The following is a 15,901-nucleotide window of genomic DNA, read 5'->3' as shown; positions in this document are numbered from 1 at the left end:
AATACTGTCACTATCGGCCGATGCAGGAAAATAAAACTATTTATTCCGGTCCTGTCATCTTTACTTCCGGTTTAGCGCCAGAAACAACTTTCAATTTCGAAGTCGGCATGGCAGACGCGAAGGCTGTAAAAGTGTAAGTCTTGTGCTGATCTGAAGTTATCAGTGGATATAGCTTGAGTGAAATATTTGCTTTTCGTTTCTGTGTTGTCGATGATAATCGTTTTTATCGGTAGAACTTGTGTTTGCAGGTTGGTGAGCGGAGATGTGGAAGGGAACATCACACGCCTGTACACCAGGGTCAACAAGATCCTCAAGACAAGCGGACAGTTTGATGTTCGTATTACTTTTAACTCGTAACGTTACCAAGAAGAGAGAGAGAGAGAGAGAGAGAGAGAGAGAGAGAGAGAGAGAGAGAGAGAGAGAGAGAGAGAGAGAGAGAGAGAGAGAGAGAGAGAGCCGGAGAGAGAGCCGGAGAGAGAGCGGGAGAGAGAGAGATCTATTTTCTGAAAGATATGAAAAAGAGGATGAAAGTCGCACTAGGATCAGCAAAATCCTCAAGACAAGTGGACGTTTGTATCACTTTCAACTCCTAACGTTACTGAGAGAGAGACAGAGAGAGAGAGAGAGAGAGAGAGAGAGAGAGAATTAAATTTAAACACACACACACAGGCAGAAAAAACAAACAGAAGAAAAAGTGAAATAATGGAAGACATGTCATTCTACTACATCAGGTCGTTCATGTTATTATTTATTGTAATTCAATCAAGTTGGCGTTTTAATGAAACAGATCATGTGATTGGTCAGAATGCCCCAACTCATTAAAAATTACCGGTCATTAATTGTCGATAACCACTCGCTAAAAAATCCATTAACAACCTGCTGGCGAGGCGCATTGATACAGCCTCAACTAGTCTCGGTTAGCTTTGAGGGTCATTTTACAAGTAGGAAATATGAAGCTCAACGAAATATCGAGACCATAAGGTATGCGAAGTGATGACGTCGAATACGTGACGTAAGTTGATGCATGAATTCCTCCGGATTACGTCAGTCAATTCAAAAGATCACTTTTGTGATGAAAAGAATTTGTTTTAGGGTTTGCTGTCCAGAAACTCCTCAAAAAAGAAGGGAAAATGTGTGTGAAAGAAAACAAAACAGGAGCAGAGTGATACAATAGGAATACAGAGACATATTTCTTGGGACTTGACCCTTGCAGGTAGGTGGACTGAAAGTAGTGTGTGAACAGAACAGAACCAATTATGTCTGTTTACAACCGCATGAAAGCAGGAAAGAGATCGTCGTCAGATTGAATTACAATAACATTAACATGCTTCCATTTGAAACTTCTCGGTCTTCATCGTGGATTGACGCCCTCCCAAAGTCTAATTGAAGCCCTCCGTCGATTCGCTCCGTCGGGCTTCAATTACCTTTGGTCGGGCGTCAATCCCCGATGAAGACCTCGAAGTTTCAAATGGAAGCATGTTAATTTATTTTTATTTATTTATTTACGAGGATTTATATCGCGCACGTATCTCACCACACAAGGTGACTCAAGGCGCATGTTACCTATTAATGCCGTGTGAGATGGAATTTTTTACACAATATATCACGCATTCACATCGGCCAGTAGATCGACTGCCTTTAGGCGCTGCATCCACCTTTCACGGCCTATTATTCCAGGTCACACGGGTATTTTGGTGGGTATTAATGTGTAATTGTCATTGCACAATTGTGTATTCTCATGTGCTGTCTCGTTTCAGCTGCTGTTATGTGTGGGCGATTTCTTTGGCTCCGATGACACGGACTGGCAGCAGTATAAATCTGGCAAACTGAAGGGCGAGTCATTTTACACAGTTTGATAAGGAGGTGGGATGGATTGTTAGTGTCATGCATCGATCATATGAAGTTGACTGGTAGCAGTGTTTAACCCCTTCACTGCCCACCCCGTATGTAATACGTGGTCATTTTTGGTTTGTCGTACGCCCATAACCGTATCTTATACGTGGGATTTGTGTCACCAACATTTCAGGACATTTCTGAAAAGTAAATGGGAGGTAACCACTGTCCAAGTACTTGTAGGGGTTCTAAACACAGTTCTTTCCCATAGACCGTTCGGATAAGTTACTAAAGTTGCTACCACGTTCTACCACGTGTTGAAAACTGTGTTAGCATTCTCGCCATTCACAAGGGCGGCCGAAAGTCCGACCTCAACTCGTAGACCTGTTTTCAAGCGATACAGTGTTCTGGAAGCTCTACAAGAAGTGATTTATGGATTACCACACAGAAGAATACTTTTATGGGCTGTAATGTGAGTACCTGATGTTTGACACCAGTTTTAGCAGTGTTTTGTGTGGTTTTACGTGCTGCAATGTGTGTCACTGTGTGTGTGTAAGTCCGGAAACTGTAATTTTTGACGAAAATGGTCATTATATCAATTTTTACTATAACAATCACAAACAAAGTCCAATGATCATGTCATCCTATAATAGCCAAGGGTATAAGCAAAACACATGCCAAAGATCTAAGAGATATCTCAATAAATGATCGAGCAGTGAACAGATTAGTGAACCTACCGAAGAAAGCGAAATTTTGCCCTGGCACACAGCAATACCAAAATGCTGTTATACTGTGGCAGTGAAGAGGTTAAAGCCATAATGTTCTTCCTGTTTGGCATGTCTTACATATGGGGGATAACAGCACTGTTATCATAACAGGAAATAAATACACAGCAAAACAAATAATGTCTAATTTAAATGTGCAAGATTTCAGCTTACTTTCATTTCTGTCACAATTCATTTTGGTTTTTGTTTGTGATTTTTCAGCTCCAGTGCCAACACTAATACTAGGCCCATGTAAACCTGACCTCAGCAAGTACTTTCCTGACTCTGAGTCACCGGAGCTGTGTGAAAACATTACTTACCTGGGTCAGTTTCACTTTCAGAACTTTTTTTTTCCATTTTTTTTCCATGTCAGCCGGAAGAGTTTTTTTCATTGCCAGAAAAGAAATAATCACGGAACAGCACATGTGTAGTTATCTGGCATTTGTCTGGAGGCTGAGTGCGTGCATTTTTGCGTACCGGATTTAAGCATTGGAGAAAAAGAGTCACCTTGATATTACACTACATCACACGTATAATTAAGCAAAACCCATTGTGATGGAAACATTTTAGGAAAATGTCAGCGAATTTTTGAATGCGTTAAATACACGTTAATCATGTGTCGGCGTAATCACTGCATCAGTGTTGTGCCCAGGTTCCGCGGTTATAATAATAATAATAATAATAATAATAATACGAATATTTATAACGCGCACATATCTCACCAACAGGCGACTCAAGGCGCACATACACTCGTTCACACACACGGAGACTTAAAGTCACTAGCACACACACACACCATCAAACATTAAAATATGTACAGTTATTCAGGGTGGGATGGGGTGGGCAGTGTAGAAACTAGAATGCATGGATTATTTGGAAAAAAGGAATGTCTTGAGTGCAGATTTGAATGATTCGAGGGACTGTTGTTGGCGGAGGGGGAGAGGTAGTGTGTTCCATTGGCTAGGTGCTTGGAAAGAAAATGAGCGTTGACCTGCTGTTTTGAGTTTGGTGTGGGGGATGTTGAGCTTGAGGGAGTCGGCAGATGATCTGAGTGTTCGTGAAGGGACATAGAGAGAAAGAGAGTCGGAGAGATAGGCAGGGGCGAGACCATGGAGGCATTTGTAGGTGAGAGTGTTGATTTTGTAGGTGATACGGGCAGGAACGGGCAACCAGTGGAGCTGATTTAGGAGGGGGGTGATATGATCTCTCTTTTTCTTTCGTAGGACAAGACGGGCAGAGCTATTTTGAATGCGTTGGAGACGAGAGATAGAAGAAGAGGGAAGACCCGCCAAGAGAGAGTTACAATAGTCAAGACGTGAGAGAATGGTGGAAGTGACCAGTTTGGCGGTAGCATCTGTGGTGAGGTATTTGCGGATAGTGGCGATGCGGCAGAGTTGGAAGTAGCAGGTGCGAGAGACAGAAGAGATGTGTTGTTTCATGGAAAGGGTGTTGTCTAGAGTGACTCCGAGGTTTTTGACAGCAGAAGACAGAGGGACAGAAGAGTCAGAGAGTTGAAGAGAGTCGGAGGTGGCTTTGGAGAGTTTGGATGTAGTGCCTATTAGGATAGCTTCAGGTCAGTTAAAACCTGGATTGAAGCTATTTATAGGTCAAAATGTCCTGGCTACAAAAAAAAGTTTATTTGTCAGAACACTTCCAACATGTGAAAACTATGGGACAGTACCGACAAGGGGTCAGAACAATGCATCCAATCAAATAAGTATGTGTCAAAGACGAAAACCGAGGTCTGAGAACAACACTGTTGCTTTAGATAGAAATTGTCTGTTCATCCCCCACTCCCACAATTTGTTCTTCTGGTTTATTATTGTCATGTCCACCATCATTTGTGTAATTTAGTCTTGTCATGTCCACCATCATTTGTGTAATTTAGTCTTGTCATGTCCACCATCATTTGTGTAATTTAGTCTTGTCATGTCCAATTGCACATGTGTGTAATTTAGTCTTGTTATGGTCACATACAATAAGTATTTGCTTCCGTTCGTGTCCTAGTTACAGTCATATTTTCAATTATTTCAGGTCATGTACAGTGGAACCCCCCTTTTAAGACCTCCCAATATATGACTCCCTCCCTTTTAAGACCCTGTTTTCTCAGACCTGTTGATAACCTGTGTAAATGTACCCCCATTTTAAGACTCCCTCCTTTTTAAGTCCTGCTTTTCTCAGATTTTTGGAGGTCTGAAAAGGGGGGGTTCCACTGTTTTTTGAATACAATTTTGTTAAAACCCAAAAAGCACAAAATTGTCTGTTCTTCTCTCCTCCAGGTCCCCGTGGTCGCTACACGGCAAGCTCAGGCCTGCAGATCACCTACCTGAGTGGGATTGAGGCCGAGGGGGAGAAAGGCATCAGTACTTTCAGTTCTCAGGACGTGGCTGATCTCTTGCTGCCCGTAGTCAGCAACTCGCAGTACAAAGGAACGGACATCTTGCTCACCTCTCAGTGGCCCAGGGGTGTCGACAAATATGCCACAGAACCTGTAAGTATGTGCAGTGTTGTTCCCAGACTCGAGGGGCGCAGTGTCGTAGTAGATAAGACATCGGCCTCCTACTAGGAAGGTCGTGAGGTCAAACGGTAGCCGTCTGGTGGGTTAAGGGTGGGGATTTTTCCGATTTCCTAGGTCAACTTATATGCAGATCTGCTAGTGCCTTATCACCCTTCATGTGTACACGCAAGCACACGACCAAGTGCTCACGAAAACAATCCTGTAATCCATGTCGGAGTTTGGTTGGTTATAGAAACACGAAAATACCCAGCATGCATATCCCGGAATCGGCGTATGATGCCAGAATGGCGTGGTAAAAATGGTCTTAGAACTCATTCAAAAACATGAACGAACGTTGGAGTTTCAGCCCATGAACGAAGAAGAAGAGAAGAAGTTCCCGGACTCAGAGGATAATACCTACCTGTTGGACCTGGTTGAAAGTGTGTTTAGGTCCACATGTCTTTCCAAAAATTGTTCATTAGATAGCCTCCTACATGTCAACATTATTGGACGGTCGACTCACCAGGGGTCAAAGCAATTCTAGGCATTCAAACTTCCTCCGTGAAAATTCCTAGGTTTTGTTTTTTTGATTCTTCTGTTTTAAAAAAAAAATCCTCCTTTTTTTGGTCAAAGCAATTCCAGGCATTAAAACTTCCTCCATGAAAATTCCTAGCTTTTGTTTTTTCTGTTCTTCTGTTTTAAAAAATTGTCCCTCCTTTTTGTTGGTATTCCTCTGTTTTGATGCCTGAATGCGTTAGATGAATAATGTATGTGTCGATGATCGAAGACTGAGGTCTAAGAACAACACTCTATGTGTGAGTGCAGAGGAAATGGGTAAATGTGGGTGCCTGTGGCTATGTATCAAACCCTTATGAGTGCATGTTTTGGCTGACAGTGCAGTGCAGGAAGAAAGTCTAGATCTGAACCAAGCAAGAGTGATTATCAACGAATGGTACTTGGGGCTCGAATTCTTTTTTTTGCAGGCATATTTTTCATGTTCAAGGACTCCTCCAATAGAAAAGCATATGCCATAAAGGGAGGCTTTTGCCTGGTTACTGTGGTACAAAGATTGTTTACATTTGGCAGGTGTAAGTGTGTACTTGGCCCTCTTAATCTGATGTTACAAACAAGCAGTGTGATATCCGATGCTTTATTTAAATGTTTGTCTTCTCCCCAGGAAACAGACAGAAGAACAGACTCACCACTAATTGCAGAACTGGCTCGTGTGCTCCGGCCACGCTATCACTTTGCTGGCTGTGAGAAGGTCCACTATGAGAGACAGCCGTACAGGTACTGTGTGTTCACTTGCTTGTGATGCGGTTTATTTTTAACCTTCACTGGATCACCTTGACCCCTGCATGTTGTGGGGTTGTTTGTTTGTTTTTGTTTTTTTTGGGGGGGGGGGGGGGGGGGGGGGGGTTGGAATGTTATGCCTGGCTGCAATTTTGCACAACAAGAAATAGAATGTCATGAAAAAACTTCTGTTTGTGCTTTCTCTGTCATGAAAAAAAACTCTGAATTTTCTTTATCTGTCATGATATTTCTTCTGATTGTACTTTCTCTATCTTGCCATAACCCTCTGTTTTTGCTTTCTTTGTCAGTGTCTAAAATGTCTTCTATTTGTGATCCAGGAACCACAAGACCATCCAGGAAACAGCTCTCCCTGTCTCGCGGTTCATTGCGCTGGCCAATGTTGCAAACAAGGAGAAGAGAAAGGTAGTTTGTGCTTTACTTCCGTAGTAGTGGTTATATTTTGCTAGAGTAGAAAATGTTATTATAATGAGTAGTAAACAATTAGGTGAGAATGCTTGTGTGTGTGAGAATGAGTATGTGTGTAAGAGAGTGGTTCTGTGTAAGACCAGTTTCACAGTATTCAGTAATGGGACTTCCCACATTTTTTTTCAAAATTGGAAAGGATGAATAGCTTTTTGCCGAATAAGTTAAGCATGGGTGGGATTCTTCCGGTATATGCCGGAAATCCGGATTCGTAATGTCTGTGGTGACTTTTGTTTGGTTGTTAATTATACAAATCCTTCAGCGTCTGGGCACCCCCAGACACCCCCCCCCCCCCACCCCTTAAAATTCTTCAGAATTCTTGACATTTTTCAGTCCCACCCATGAGTTAAGTGTGAGATGGATGATGTGTTTATATTTTTGTTGTTGACAGTTTATCATAAGCTTTTTTTGTGTGGCAGTGGATTTTCAACTGAAAAATAATTTGAACGTTAATTGAAGCATCATTTTTTGTTAGTACAGCTTTGTGCGTTGTGCTTGTTCCAGTACATGTATGCCTGCAACATAGTTCCCATGAGCAAGATGGGATGGATAGAACTGATCAAACAGCCGTCGGATGCCACAGAGTGCCCCTACACACCCACAGAAATCAAGGCGTTGACCAAAAAACAAGATCAGGTATTTGACTCATTTTGTGTGTGTGCGAGACTGAGAGATTGTGTGTTTTGGCTCTGTGAATTGACCGGCGCAGTGGCGTGGTGGTAAGACGTCGGCCTCCTAATCGGGAGGTCGTGAGTTCAAATCCCGGTCGCTGCCGTCTGGTAGGTTAAGAGTGGAGATTTTTCTGATCTCCCAGGTCAACTTATGTGCAGACCTGCTAGTGACTTAACCCCCTTCGTGTGTACATGCAAGCACAAAACCAAGTGCGCACGGAAAAGATCCTGTAACCCATGTCGGTGGGTTATAAAAACACAAAAATACCCAGGATGCCTCCCCCGAAATCGGCGTATACTGCCTGAATGGTGGGGTAAAAATGGTCATACTCGTAAAAATCCACTCATGCTAAAAACATGAGTGAACGTGGGAGTCTAAGCCCATGAACGAAGAAGAAGAAGGTTCTGTGAATTGATTTTTTTGTTTGTTTGTTGTCTCTCGACCCCTTCATATTTTTTGTTTATGAGAGTGACACCTCTGCATGAGTGTGTACATTATTTAAATTAGGCTATCTCCCCCTGTGGAAGTGATCATTGCAGTAAAATCTGAATTAGATCTATTCTGTGTCTTCAGGAGGAGAGTGGTCAGCAGTTTTTCTACGACATGAGCAGCAGGGGTGGAGACCAGAGGGGCAGGAGGCGACAAGGCCAGCACGACAGGGGGGGACGAGGGGGAAAGATGCCCAGAAAGTCTTGTGAGTTTGCTTGTTTGATGTGTGTCTGCGTGAAAGGTTAATGAAGAGGGGGGGGGGGGGGGGGTTGTGTGGCAGGAAGCGTTACAGCCAGCACGATCATTTAAAAATGAGTCGGGAGTACATTTACTACAGAAAGTCTGGAAAAGTGAGATCTTGAATGGGGATCCACTAAACTTTTGTGTGCTTTTATAGATTCATGTAACAGCAGTGATGAAGTGCTATGAAGACATGATTGTGTGTGATATAACAGCAGTGATGAGATGTGTCACAGACATGACTGTGTGTGTTCAATTGATATAACAGCAGTGATGAGGTGTGACACCTATATGATTGTGTGTGTGCAGTCGAGCCGAGTGGTAGCTGCTGGTTTTGCCTTGGCAGCCCTGAAGTGGAGAAACACCTGGTTGTCAGTGTGGCTACAGAGGTAGAGTGTGTGTGTGTGTGGTTCACACATCTTAGGTGTGTTCAATTCTTTGAAGACTGTTGTACAGCTTGATCTGTGGTAACTGTACTCTTAAAACAGTGTGTTGTTGACGTTGTAGTTTCAATCCTTTCTCTTAAATATTGTAACTTCTTACAAAGTAGGACATTTGTCTTCACATTATGTTGCCTGTAGCAATTTTAGAGAAATAATAGACCACATTTATCAATACTGTTGTGCATGCAATAGTCGCAAGAAGTTCACAAAATGTTATGTCAAACTTGACTTACGACCCATTGTAAGAACAGTGTGTGTTTGTGTGTGACAGGCGTACATGGCGCTGGCAAAGGGAGGGCTGGTACCTGACCACGTGTTGATCTTACCTATTCACCATCACAGGTGTACTGTCACCTCACCTGATGATGTGCTGCAGGACGTCGACAAATATCCTTTGACTGGTAGCAGGGATGGTTTTTGGCTCACGAAGTGTAGCCTATGCGATCGTAACTTTGTCTGTCTGTGCGTTTGTGTGTGTGTGTGTTTGTGCGTGTGTATGTCTGTGGTAGAAACTTTAACATTTCCGAGTCTATGTGTGAGTGGTTATCCAAGACTATGGATAAAGCTCGCATAAGATTACGTCACGGTCAAAAGTGTTTGACGTCAATTAATGCATCATGACGGCATGCCTCCCTGTAGTCTTTCTCTCTCGCGTGGTGTGTGTGGTCTCGGTCATTGTTATTTTGAGCGGGCCGAGACTATTTGGCAGTCGTGTCCCTGTAAGTAGGCTACATGCAGACAGACAGATCTAGATCTAGTATAGTGTCTCTCTTTCTTGCACAGTGTCACCTAAGCTTACTGTGTGTGTGGGTGTGTATGTGTGACGGAGTGATTGAGTTTGTGTTACTGTTTGTCTATTTCTTACGTGAGCCTTGAAGGCTTCGCCTCTTGTTTATAATGGTACTGGTTTTAACATGCTCTTTCTGTCAATCTACACATATGATTGAAGTTTCCAAATGTTGCAAGTTGCTGACATTTTTCTGCTTCAATCAGTTGCCCTTTTTCAACACCCACTCCATTTTGTATTCATCTTATCGTGAAAGAGAAGTTTTGTTAATTGCTTTTGCTGTGTGCATGAGGAGACAGAAGAGCTAGAAGGGGTGCGGAGAATGATGGTGCTTTTAATTTTGAAAGTCAATGTTGTCAGTGCAAATGTTGTTTGGGAATTACCATGGTAGCAGTTGAGTATAAAAAGCACTTTTTTTGCTTTTAAGTTTGAAGAATGTACATATTAGGCATGCAGGATGTTGTTTCTCGTGAAGAATGTACATGAAATTAGGCATGCAGGATGTTGTTTCTCGTGAAGAATGTACATGAAATTAGGCATGCAGGATGTTGTTTCTCGTGAAGAAGAATATGCGGTGTATCAAACATGCTAGTGTAGAAGTTGTTTAGTATGTATCCCAGCTTAAACATCACTGCCTTAACCTTTCCACGTACAAAGCCTCACTCAACAACTTGTTTAGTATGTATCCCAGCTTAAACATCACTGCCTTAACCTTTCCACATACAAAGCCTCACTCAAGAAGTTTTTCAAGGCTCAAGGGAAATCTGTGGTGTTCTTTGAACGCAACTACAAGACCTCACACCTTCAGATTCAGGTTTGTGTGTTGTGTTTTGCAAAACTTTTGATTTTGTCTACACAGTTATCAGGTCAGTTTCTTTATTCAGGCTGACAGGTGGGGGGGGGGGGGGGTGTTGCATTTGCAACAAGAAGGGCAAAGCCCATATGACTCACATGCTTGACCTTGACCTTTACATGACCTTGACCTTCAGGGTCAAGGTCAAATAACTAAACCTAGCAATGACATCATACACTAAGAACTGCTTTACACATTTTTCCTACCAAACTACATGTGACCTTGACCCAAGGTCAAGGTCATCCAAGGTCATGCAACACAAAGCTGTTAATTCAAGACATAGGAAGTACAGTGGTGCTTATTGGCTCTTTCTACCATGAGATATGGTCACTTTTAGTGGTTCACTACCTTATTTTGGTCACATTTCATAAGGGTCAAAGTGACCTTGACCTTGATCATATGTGACCAAATGTGTCTCATGATGAAAGCATAACATGTGCCCCACATAATTTTTAAGTTTGAAACAGTTATCTTCCATAGTTCAGGGTCAAGGTCACTTCAAAATATGTATACAATCCAACTTTGAAGAGCTCCTGTGACCTTGACCTTGAAGCAAGGTAAACCAAACTGGTATCAAAAGATGGGGCTTACTTTGCCCTATATATCATATATAGGTGAGGTATTCAATCTCAAAAACTTCAGAGAAAATGGGAAAAATGTGAAAAATAGCTGTTTTTTAGGCAACATTTATGGCCCCTGCGACCTTGACCTTGAAGCAAGGTCAAGATGCTATGTATGATTTTTGGGGCCTTGTCATCATACACCATCTTGCCAAATTTGGTACTGATAGACTGAATAGTGTCCAAGAAATATCCAACGTTAAAGTTTTCCGGACGGCCGGACGTCCGGACGGACGGACGACTCGGGTGAGTACATAGACTCACTTTTGCTTCGCATGTGAGTCAAAAATTATAGTTTCATCCTCAAAATTATGCAAATTTGACTTCAAGAGACGGTTTTCGGAAATAACTCCATCGCTTTTGTAGGGACAGAAGCATGTGCTTGTTTCTGACACACCCCTCGCTAGTGATTGGCCCCTCCAATTTTGGTCAGAGGTTTTGGCAAGGGTATTCTCTCTTCCACCACCCATTCAAACCTGACAGAGTTAATTTTGAAATTCGTCCATTTCCAGTAGCAGAACAACATTTCATGGTGTTTATGTTGTTACAAGGACAGGCATTGCAAGTTTAGAAAACCTGGGATGAAATTGGCGTGTTCATTTCAAATTCAAAATTCTTGTTATTCTCTCAGGTACCAGGAAATTGGTTTTGCATAGCTCTCACTTTCTCTTGTTGCACACACACTCATCTCGTCTATATTTGGAGCGCTTACCTCCCTTTGATTTACAGTGGAACTCCTCTTTTAACACTTTCTACCCCACCTATGTTGACCAAGCTTTTTTTTAGCTGAGACCAGCTGTGCTGCAGCAGGTCACTCAGAATTGTAGTAACTGTATATCAACATGATGGAATGCAGGCGTTAGATCGACGTTGCATGAAGCGACTGAAGTGACTGTGTGTACGGATATATCCGTACCAGGTCAGATAGAGCCATATGAGTGGGTACGGATATATATATATATATATCCGTACCTGGGAGATAATTCTTTCTTTCTTTATTTGGTGTATAACATCGTTTTCAACCACGAAGGTTATATCGCGACGGGGAAAGGGGGGAGATGGGATAGAGCCACTTGTCAATTATTTCTTGTTCACAAAAGCACGAATCAAAAATTTGCTCTTTCTTTCTTTATTTGGTGTTTAACGTCGTTTTCAACTGTTCAAGGTTATATCGCGACGGGGGAAGGGGGGAGATGGGATAGAGCCACTTGTTAATTGTTTCTTGTTCACAAAAGCACTAATCAAAAAATTGCTCCAGGGGCTTGCAACGTAGTACAATATATGACCTTACTGGGAGAATGCAAGTTTCCAGTATAAAGGACTTAACATTTCTTACATACTGCTTGACTAAAATCTTTACAAAAATTGACTATATTCTATACAAAAAACACTTAACAAGGGTAAAAGGAGAAACAGAATCCATTAGTCGCCTCTTACGACATGCTGGGGAGCATCGGGTAAATTCTTCCCCCTAACCCGCGGGGGGGACCTGGGAGATAATGAGTTAAAACCTCAAATAAAATCTGAGAAAATGAGGTCTTTAAAAGGAAGGTTCCACTGGTATTTGGTAGATTGTCCTTGGGAATTCCCTCAAGGAAGTTCGGCTGCTGTCACTGTGGGTATCGTGCAGCCACAGAATCGCGCTTCCTAATTAGCTGTATATGAGTTTCAGAGAGTAATACTTGTTCTTCTTGTCGATCACACGTCTATACTGTTAGACCAGACAGCGAGACGAAGAGAGTAATACAATATTGACCATAATGGATGGTGTTGCAGGCGGTGCCAGTGCCCCAGGACAGCATTCAGGACATCAAGGACACCTTCTCGCAGTGTGCCGAGGAAGCGTCCTTCCCGCTGGACGAGATCCCCAAGCACTCAGACCTCAAACAGGTAGGGCTTTTGCAGTACTGGGGTTAACCGGTAATTACCAGTATTTTACTGGTTGAAATGAGAAAATACCGGAACAAAATCGGCTGCTGGTATGACCTACCGGTCGATTTTTGAACTACCGTTCCTTTTTTGCTGGTTAAACAACAAAACCAGTACTCTGAATTGGACTCTTACTGGTTCCAATGACCAGCCGTTTTTTTCTGGACTGTTTGTATCATAAAAGTTTGCGTACCGGTTTGAAAAAATACTACATGTAGCGCCATCACTGGGCTTATGTCATCCCACCTCTGGGACCATATGCGCGCACCAATCAGTTGGTTCCGTTACGTCCCACTTCTGACACCATGTATGTGTGGTCACTCTTTTCTACAGTCCACTACACAATATGCAGGATTCCACTTGAAATTCTGGCATCAATATTAAAGTCTCAGGGACAATACTAAGATAGATGGCAACTAACGGACTAATCACAAGACCTGTCTTTCACGCTCTTTGTTATTAATCTAATTTGTAGTTATATTTAGCATATGACATCATTTCTAAACAGTTTTCATTCCTGGCACTGCTAACTACATTACAACAACAAACAATTATATCACCAGGGCATCCGCTGACAGAAAGCAAAACGTTCTAAAACATTATTTTAGTTTAAATATAATTCTTAAGGATGCAAGCTAATGGAAATGTGAGCACCTTTCCATGTTTCTCATCAATACATTTCTCTGAAAACTAGGGAAAAGTAGAAGCTCTGCATCACCAGCTAACCATGCAAATGATTTTGGATTCAGTCGTTGAAAACTTCTTGGTAGAATTAATCAGACTAACAGTGCCAGGATGAGTTTGGAGCCGTTTTCAAGATTTAGGAAAGTGTAATTATTGGGTTGCAGTTTAGAAAAAAAATGTCCCCCTGCGTTAGGTCACAATTAAGTAAATGTTCATCCGCTCAAGCTAAACATATGAGACCAAACAGAATTTCTCAGTGTGTTAGACTTAAATTGAAGGAAGTTATACATAAAATAACATGGTGGTGTACCACATTATTGTGTTACAGGATAACTTCCACTTACTTGGCAATTTAGTGCAGGTAAATTTTCATCCTTGGTAATTCAAGCGGTCAGTGTGATCGTCATCAGGCAAGCTCAGTATGTGTGATCCACAAGAAGAAGGCAAGCTCAGTATCTAACACCAAAACGCTCTTTCAACGTTTCAGATAGTACCAGCTGGAGTCCCGTACTTTTACGCAGAAATACCAACTGGAGAGCGACTGCTGCACCGCATCCAGGAGCAGTTCCCACTGCAGTTTGGCAGGTAAGTGTAACATTGGCGCACCCTTGTATGCTGTAGCTTGCAGGGACGGCCAAATTGTCCGCCAGATCGCCAGGGGCAAGAACAAATTTGCCGGGTTAGTAGAAACCGCCTGGCAACTCGCCCAGCTGGCCACTGACAATTCTGGTCAAATGCAACACTTTTGGTTTTAATATAAAGTTGTCAAGCCATATAACACTGCAGATCACCTGTGGTATGTACCGGGCCAGGGACATACCTGCCGGGCTAGTGACTTTCTTGAAGTTACTCGCCCAGCTGGCGAGTAAAATTATTGAGATTTGGCCATCACTTGTTTGACAGAGGACAGTGTTGGAAACACATGGACAGGACTGAAGTTATTTGTTAGATTAAAAGCAAAGACATTCACTCTTTCACAACCAGTACAAACCCAATGAGTTATTTTCGAATAGTCGATTCTTATTTGTTCATTCTTAAATTGTCAGCATCTCGGTTTATTCATGCTGGTACTGCTACTGACATGGTTCATCCTAATAGTTACGGTCGTATCATGTCTGTAATGAGGATTGGTACAGAACTGTTTTGCAGAAAGAATGTCCACGTCGGTTGTGTATGCATAATTTATATACAATGTGAAGAAACACTTGATTTTGTGAGAAAAAAAAGTATATCCTGTTATTGTGTGTATTATCTATTTCCCAGAGAAGTGATGGCAGAGCCCCAAATCCTCAACATGCCGGAGCGGGTGGACTGGAAGAACTGCAAGATTGACAAGGACGAAGAGTCTGAGCAAGCAGCAGCTTTCAAGTCCTCATTCCGCGACTTTGACTTCAATTTCCAGTAGCACAACAATTACGTCATTGTTGCTTATATGTTTTTACAAGGGACGAATATAACTGATTAAGAGAACTGTCTTGTTCATGACCGTCATGCAGTACTGGCACAAGTGTGTGTGTGTGTGTGTGTGTGTGTGTGTGTGTGTGTGTGTGTGTGTGTGTGTGTGTGTGTGTGTGTGTGTGTGTGTGTGGAAAGAGAGAGGGTGGGGAGGATGGAGATGTGAATGTGCATTTCATTTTGATTGAGTCAGTGATTTTAAAAAAATAATAAAAAATAAAATTCTTCTGAGGCACATTCCCTCCAACTGTATCGAGCTCTAAGCAACACTGACAAACTTCTTCCTGCCTTGTTTTCCTTCATTTTTGATGGAATGTTTAACACTTTCCAGATTTAAACATCTGTTTTCAATTCAAAGTCAGACTAGTCTAAAAAAATTTTGGAGCATTCTTCAATAGAACATCAGTGCTAGCTCTATTTATAGTTTGTTTTATTTCTAAATTTCAGGTATAATTTATGCTGTTTTTCATTCTTTTTTGATCATTTTCTTTATTTAATTCCAGGGCATAAAATAATCCACAACAAAGTTACTGTGTTTGAATTGAGTTAGGTGTTCTGGTGATTTTGTATGCTTAGAATTACCTCCCCAGAATTAATCTACTGATCACTGTCCGACTCGGTGCTACGGATGAAATAAGAACATGTTTATAATTATTGTCTGAAATAATACACTTTTTTTACCATAGAGAGGTAAAATGTTGGAAAGTGTTTCTTACGTGCACAAATGTTCACATGTGTGCATATGCCTGTGAGTGTGTGTCTTTGTGTGCACGTTACATGCAGCATGTTATGCAGTCACAACTTCAAGCAACAGCAATCAGGCTTCAGTCCATCCCAAAAAGAAAATGTAACACAAAAG

At 41.9% G+C, this 15,901-nt stretch overlaps 1 protein-coding gene across 1 annotated transcript; it reads left to right on the top strand.

The window, feature by feature from the left end:
* The first annotated feature begins 59 nt into the window (after positions 1-59).
* Positions 60-15,057, top strand: LOC138971699 (CWF19-like protein 1). The gene is made up of 15 exons (XM_070344478.1): positions 60-133; positions 249-333; positions 1,758-1,833; positions 2,820-2,921; positions 4,877-5,088; positions 6,272-6,384; positions 6,726-6,810; positions 7,375-7,506; positions 8,116-8,236; positions 8,581-8,660; positions 8,986-9,104; positions 10,225-10,315; positions 12,751-12,864; positions 14,075-14,172; positions 14,851-15,057. Exons 1-15 carry the CDS (start codon positions 108-110, stop codon positions 14,990-14,992), a joined length of 1,596 nt encoding a protein of 531 aa, XP_070200579.1. The 5' UTR covers positions 60-107; the 3' UTR covers positions 14,993-15,057.
* Positions 15,058-15,901: the final 844 nt, after the last annotated feature.

Source organism: Littorina saxatilis, linkage group LG7, assembly GCF_037325665.1.
Source record: "Littorina saxatilis isolate snail1 linkage group LG7, US_GU_Lsax_2.0, whole genome shotgun sequence".
NCBI classification, from domain to species: domain Eukaryota; kingdom Metazoa; phylum Mollusca; class Gastropoda; order Littorinimorpha; family Littorinidae; genus Littorina; species Littorina saxatilis.
The sequence above is the reverse complement of the archived record's forward strand: the minus strand, read 5'-3'. Positions and strand labels throughout refer to the sequence as shown.

Bases quoted from the DNA above. Each gene is read 5' to 3' on its own strand.
- LOC138971699 (XM_070344478.1), top strand. From the start codon at position 108: ATGGCAGACGCGAAGGCTGTAAAAGT. The intron at 134-248 runs GTAAGTCTTGTG...TTGTGTTTGCAG, and splicing joins GACGCGAAGGCTGTAAAAGT to GTTGGTGAGCGGAGATGTGG. The intron at 334-1,757 runs GTTCGTATTACT...GTCTCGTTTCAG, and splicing joins AGACAAGCGGACAGTTTGAT to CTGCTGTTATGTGTGGGCGA.